Raw genomic sequence first — 6,000 nt, 5'->3', positions numbered from 1 at the left:
GAGGCGCTGGCGCAGGTGAGGCGCGGCCGGGCATCCCTGGGGCGCGCGGCAGCCGGGCACAGCGCGGCCGGTCCCGGGGCTCTGAGCCCGCCGCGGAGCCGCCCGCCTCTCCGTCTCCCCCTGCCCGGCCGCGGTGCCCCGGCCCCGCTGCACATCCCCTGCCGAGCCCTGGCCGGCAGCAGCAAGCCSGGCCGGACGCTGGGGATGAGGCGGCTGTGGACAGGACGCGAACCTGGGGGACAGGCCCGGCCGCCCCACGCTGCGCCCCGTGTCGCTGGCCCCGCGGCTCGAGGGACCCCGCGTGCCCTTCGCCAGGGCAGGCCTGGCTCGAGCGGCCCCCCCGGGCCATGGCCCCGGGGAAACCTGCGGCGACGGCAGCTCGCCGCTCTCTGGGTGGCCTCCCAGCGGGAGGCTGGTGTCCAAGTGCCCGGGTGCCACATCCATTGGGAATGCCTCGCTGGGCTCAAACAGGGGCCCGGCGAGCCGCAAGGTCCCGGCAGCGCACGGATTTGCCCCGTCCCACCTTTATCTCTTGACAGCCGCCACCTGAGGGTTTATCTCCCTGCACAATTTAATCCCGAGGAGAGGGCAACTTCACGGACTTTATCTTATCGCTTGCTTTTGAAGCCAACCAAGCCCCGTGCCGGGGCGCGGGCCCTGGCCCCGGGCTCCGACGGTGCCTCTCCTCGCCTTGCCGCCCGTGCCCTGAGCCGTGTCCCGTCGGGGGCAGCTCCGGCGGCCCCGGGGCGGCTGCGTGGCCGTGGGTGCCGCCTGGCGCGCCGCTGCCACCCCCCTGGTGCCATCCCTGCGGGGCCCGCGAGCCCAGAAACCCGCAGCGCCTGCGTGCTGGGGCAGGCGCCGCGCTCCCTCGCGAGCGGTGTTGTTTTTCTCAGGGTGAAGAAGCTAATCCGGGGTTTAATTGTGCCTAGATTAGCGCCATCTGAACCTAAGCAGCCTCATTAAGGGCAGGCCCCTGAGCGGTATGGCATGGGGGGGTGGATTTGGGTCCCGCATCATCTGGGGACACYGGGATCAGTGTCTGGGGCTGTTTTCGTGTCCCAAGGGACCCCTGGTGCCAAGGGCTGGCTCAGCGATGGCCTGGGCCGTGCTCAGCATCCTGCTGGCTTGGGGGAGACTGTCCTCTGCCAGGGAGCAGAGCAGAGACCGCCCTGCTCATCACGCCTACGCCTGCACYGCTGGCCTTGTGGTGCAGCATGAGACTCCCCTCTGCCCCTGAAGGCTGGGCATCGTGTCTGGCAGGCTCGAGTCTCAAGCCTTGCTCCATGGTGCCTCATGTGGGCCCACGTGGAGGGTGCGAGGGGGACTCTGGCCACTGACCCTCTTCTCCCCACAGTTTCGGGCAAATATCAAGGACCTGCTCCCTTCCCTCCCCTCGCAGGACGACTATTTCCTCCTGAAATGGCTCCGAGGTAACGTGTGGGGTGGGCACACCGTGGGATTGCAGCAGGAGCAGGCTTGGGGAGCCCAGGGACCGTGGACGGGGAGTGCGAACGGGTCCCATTCCYGGCCTGCCGGGCTGGAAATGCCAGCCCGGAGCCATCGGGGGAAGGGCATCCAGAGCCACCTGGRTGGGTGTCCTGCTGAAACACTGGGCTTAGGCTGCTCTTGTGCTCAGTGAYGGCAGAGAGCCCAAGGGCCACGGCCGCGTGGGCTCCTGAGGGCTGTGGCCCGGCCAGGGATGGGGGCTGCCCGGCGGGCAGGCTGCCCGGGGCCCGCGTGCTTGGCACCCTGCTGCTCTTGGACTTTAGAAAGGTGATAAGACTCGGGATTGGCAAAGGCAGCAGGTTTCGTGATAATGGAGCTCACAGTCCGGGTTCCCCCTGGGCTCTGCCATGGCCACCCTGTGCCCCGGGGCCTGTCGGGGACCCGTCCTGGGCAGGGGCTGGCTCAGCCCCTGGGGTGTCTGGCGCGGCCGCGGGGAGCTCCTGGGCGAGCGAGGCAGTTGTGCCCRGCCCCTGCAACGTGGTTGAGCCTCTCTGCTCTCTTGCAGCGCGCAGCTTCGACCTGCCCAAGTCGGAGGCGATGCTCCGCAAGGTGAGAGGGCGACGCGCTTGGGGAGGAGACCCCAGCGCCCTGCCCGGCTCCTGGCCCGCGGCAGGGCCTTGCCTGCCCCTGTGCCACGGCTAGACTCACCTAGGGGGTCGCAGTAGTCGGGCTCGGAGTGCCCCCCCAGTCCCAGTGTGGGATTGGAGGCTCTCCTCACCTCCGCTTGCTCTGCCTTGCGTTCRCAGCACATGGAGGTCCGGAAGCACATGGATGCTGATAACATCCTCAACTGGGAGCCCCCTGAGGTGAGTGTCCCCTGAGAGGAGTGTCCCTTGGCCTGGGGTACAAGCCATGCGAGGGCCACGCACCTCCTCAGTCCTGAGGTCCTGCCTGTTCCTGCAGGTGATCAGAAAATACATGTCCGGGGGCATGTGCGGCTACGACCGGGAGGGCTCTCCCGTCTGGTACGACATCATCGGGCCCTTGGATGGCAAGGGGCTGCTCTTCTCTGCCTCCAAGCAGGACCTGCTCAAGAACAAGTTCCGTGACTGCGAGATGCTGCGGCTTGAGTGTGAGAAGCAGAGCCAGAAGGTGAGGTCCTGCCCGCCCACGTCCTGCGGACAGGCTCCCTGCGCTGGCCAGCTCTGCTAGCCCTCATCCCCACCAGTCCAGGTCCTGTCCCGCCCTGCTATCCCTACCAGCCTGTGTCTTGTCCAGCCTCASCAGCGCACATGCCACCCCACATCCCTGCCCAGTCTCCACACGCACGTTGTGATGCCCTTTCTCTCTGTGCTGATGTTTTGGAGGAGGCTCTGGCCTGGTGCTGGTGTTGGGCTGCCATCCTTGTGGTGTGCCCGGCTCTTGCAGCGTGGCCAAGTAGGAAGCCACGGGGTGACAAGGSCTGGGTGGGAAGCTGTGGGCGGCTGGACTGCAAGCAGTGCTTGGGCAATAAGCACCAGTTCCCCATGCAAGCCGGCTGCTTGTATAACCACAGACCAAGCCCATCTGCCTTGGGTGCAGCTGGGCTCCCCGCTATGGCCAGCGCCGCAGGGTGCTGGTGTCCCTCTCTGTAGCCACCCACTCACCCTGTCCCATGGCACGTTGCTCTTCACAGGGCCTAGCTCCCCACAGGGGCTGGGCTCTGCCTTACATCCTGTGTGCTCCCTTGCTCCCAGCTGGGTAGGAAGATTGAGATGGTGATGATGGTTTATGACTGCGAGGGCCTGGGCTTGAAGCATCTCTGGAAGCCRGCCGTGGACACGTACGGAGAGGTGAGGGCCTCACCGGTGTCTCTGCCCCTCTAGCAGAGGTCTCTGGGCGTCTCCAGCGCATGTCCCCGTGGGAGGGACGGATGTGCTACTGTGCACAGCCCTCCTCCCTTGTTGTTCCTGGGCTGCTGTGTTGACTCGGGGATCCGGTCTGACTCGCTGCCCAGGGCTGATGCAAGAGCAGATCCTTGCAGGAGCCTGGCCTGGGGCAGACCACCCCGCAGCTAGCTGTGTCCAGGGCAGCCTTGAGGGAACCCTGGAGCTCACGGTGAAGCTCAAGGTGTCCCATGTGCTGCCCCCAACTCCTCTGTGTGTCCCCAGGAATGGGGCAGGGAAAGAGGTTCAGGGCTGGAGCGCAACCATGGGGCTTCCCTCTGATTGAAGCCCTCCTCATCTTGCAGCTCCTGTCCATGTTTGAAGAGAATTACCCCGAGTCGCTGAAGCGCCTGCTTATCGTGAAAGGTGAGACCAGCGCTGACCACACTCCCCCAAAACCTGTGTCTCCGGGCCACCACTGCTCTGACGTTCGGCCTCTGTTCCCTAGCTCCCAAGATCTTCCCAGTGGCCTACAACCTCATCAAGCACTTCCTGAGCGAGGACACCCGCAAGAAGGTCGTGGTGCTGGGATGTGAGTAGAGCTCGAGCCCTGTTGTCCATGTCCCAAAGGCCACCTTGGCTCCTCCATGAACTGGAGAGGAGGAGAGAGACCTATGGGCTGCTCCTGGGCTCTGTGGGGATCCCCTGAGGACCTCTCCACACCACCATCCCCATTAGCCTGGAGTGTCCCAGCAGGGCAACCATTTGGCCAGATTAAGGGCTTGTCTGGGGGTACTGGCYCTCCAGGAAGCCCCCTGACCTGTTGCCCTCTCCCCTGCTAGCCAACTGGAAGGAGGTTTTGCAGAAATATATTGAACCTGAGCAGATCCCTGTGGAGTATGGAGGCACCCTCACAGACCCCGATGGGAACCCCAAGTGCCCAAGCAAGGTAGGAGGTGATCCCYGCTGCCCTGCAAGCCCTCCCTTGTCAGGGCAGGTGGCAGCAGTGCCCCCTTCTCTTGCCTGGTTCCAACTCCCTCCAGATTAACTACGGTGGCGACGTGCCCCGCAAGTACTACGTGCGGGACCAGCTGTCACAGCAGTACGAGCACACGGTTGTGGTGAACCGGGGCTCGTCCCACCAGGTCGAGTACGAGATCCTCTTCCCTGGCTGTGTCCTCAGGTGAGGGGGGCAGCCAGGCCGGCCTCAGGGCAGGGGCTCCCTCGTGAAGCGGGGAATCGGGGTGACGAGGCCCGGGAGGAGGTGCCATTCCCCACGTCAGCCCGTGCCTGTCCGTGTTTTTGGCAGGTGGCAGTTCAAGTCAGAAGGGGCTGATGTGGGGTTCGGGGTGTACCTGAAGACGAAGATTGGGGAGCGGCAGCGTGCTGGCGCCATGACCGAGGTCTACCCCAACCAGCGCTACAACTCGCACATGGTGCCCGAGGACGGCTCCCTCACCTGCTCCTCGCCAGGGATCTGTGAGTGTCCCCTCCGTGTCCTGCCACGGTGACCTTGCTGCCTGCAGTGCCGGCCACAGCAGGGCAGSAAGGAGGGTCGATGTGGGGGCTCAGGGTGGGTCACGCCATCCCCGGGAGCAGCAGGGGTGTGTGAGGGATGGGGTGCTGACCCCCCACCCCCTCCTGCTCGCAGATGTGCTGCGCTTCGACAACACCTACAGCTACATCCACACCAAGAAGGTGAGCTACACCGTGGAGGTCCTGCTGCCGGACAAGAGCTCGGAAGAGCAGATCCAGAAACTGGGCGACAAGATGAGCGAGGTGGCCCTCAATAACAGCCCCTAACGCCTGCACCTGGTGCCTTACCCTGCTGGCTTCTCCCAGCCCTGCGCTACAGCCCTTGGCATGGTGGCCCCTTGTGCCCGCCGTCACCCCGCCTCGAGGGGACGGTGAGCAAGGGACCTGAGAGGGCCCAGGGGCAGCTTCCCCGCTTTGATGGTGATGGTGGCCTTGCTGCTTTCCTCCGGGAGGCAGCAAGGGCACAGGGGAAGGRGTTTAGCCCTGGTGCCCCATGAAGGCAGGTCCGGCCCAGCCTGCCCCTCCTGGCAGCCCTGTGCTTTGCCCCCTGGGGCTTGGGCAGGCCCTGCTGCCCACGCTCAGCGGGGTCCCCCGGCGCACGCACACAAGCACCCTGCACTTTTTGGGGTGTGGCAGCCCTCAACGGCTGCTCTCCCACGCCCAAGGACAGCACCGGCCCAYGAAGGAGACCCCCCCAGCCCTGAGGGCCACCACGAGGCCGGAGCCCCCGGAGCTGTGGCCAAGGAGGGGCCGAGGGGCAGGACTCGTGGGTGCCTYAGGCATGGGGGGCAGGCCCCGGCAGCAGGGCGGCACTGCGGCAGTAAAGGGATGGACAGAGCTGCGTCTTGCCTGGTCTCTGGGGACGGGGCCAGCTGCTGCCCCACGACTGGGGCTGCCCTGGGGCTGTGCGTGGCCCTGTAACGGCACCCCCGATAGCCGGCCAGGGCCCAGCCCCGTACCCAGCTCCTGCTGGGGCTGGCGCCAGGCCGTGCCGCTGCCGTGTGCCCCGGCCCCGCCGTGTGCCCCGGCCCCGCCGTGTGCCCCGGCCCCGGCCCCGCCGTGTCCCCAGCGCCGCCACAGGCCCGAGCGCGCTCCGCGGGGCTGCCCTCGCCCCGCCCCTAGGACGCCTCCGGGGTCACGTGGCTGACAGCAC

General features: G+C 66.3%; 2 protein-coding genes across 2 annotated transcripts in view; one reads left to right on the top strand and one right to left on the bottom strand.

Moving 5' to 3' along the window:
* RNF215 (ring finger protein 215) overlaps positions 1–1,285 on the bottom strand; it is an 11,681-nt gene extending 10,396 nt beyond the window's left edge. The window contains exon 1 of the mRNA XM_026040195.1: positions 1,187–1,285. Coding sequence (XP_025895980.1) covers positions 1,187–1,285 — 99 coding nt within the window. The remainder of the gene's footprint in view (positions 1–1,186) is intronic.
* Positions 7–5,280, top strand: SEC14L2 (SEC14 like lipid binding 2). Its single transcript, XM_026040187.1, has 12 exons — positions 7–15; positions 1,355–1,430; positions 2,012–2,055; positions 2,253–2,312; positions 2,410–2,598; positions 3,183–3,278; positions 3,677–3,737; positions 3,820–3,903; positions 4,154–4,260; positions 4,355–4,494; positions 4,621–4,790; positions 4,963–5,280. The coding sequence occupies exons 3-12, from the start codon at positions 2,044–2,046 to the stop codon at positions 5,112–5,114; spliced, it is 1,071 nt and encodes a 356-aa protein (XP_025895972.1). The 5' UTR covers positions 7–15; positions 1,355–1,430; positions 2,012–2,043; the 3' UTR covers positions 5,115–5,280.
* The last annotated feature ends 720 nt before the right edge of the window (positions 5,281–6,000 follow it).

The sequence above is a fragment of the Nothoprocta perdicaria genome, unplaced genomic scaffold, assembly GCF_003342845.1.
Source record: "Nothoprocta perdicaria isolate Ctin4 unplaced genomic scaffold, notPer1 scaffold_250, whole genome shotgun sequence".
In the NCBI taxonomy this organism is placed as follows: Eukaryota; Metazoa; Chordata; class Aves; order Tinamiformes; family Tinamidae; genus Nothoprocta; species Nothoprocta perdicaria.
The sequence above is the reverse complement of the archived record's forward strand: the minus strand, read 5'-3'. Positions and strand labels throughout refer to the sequence as shown.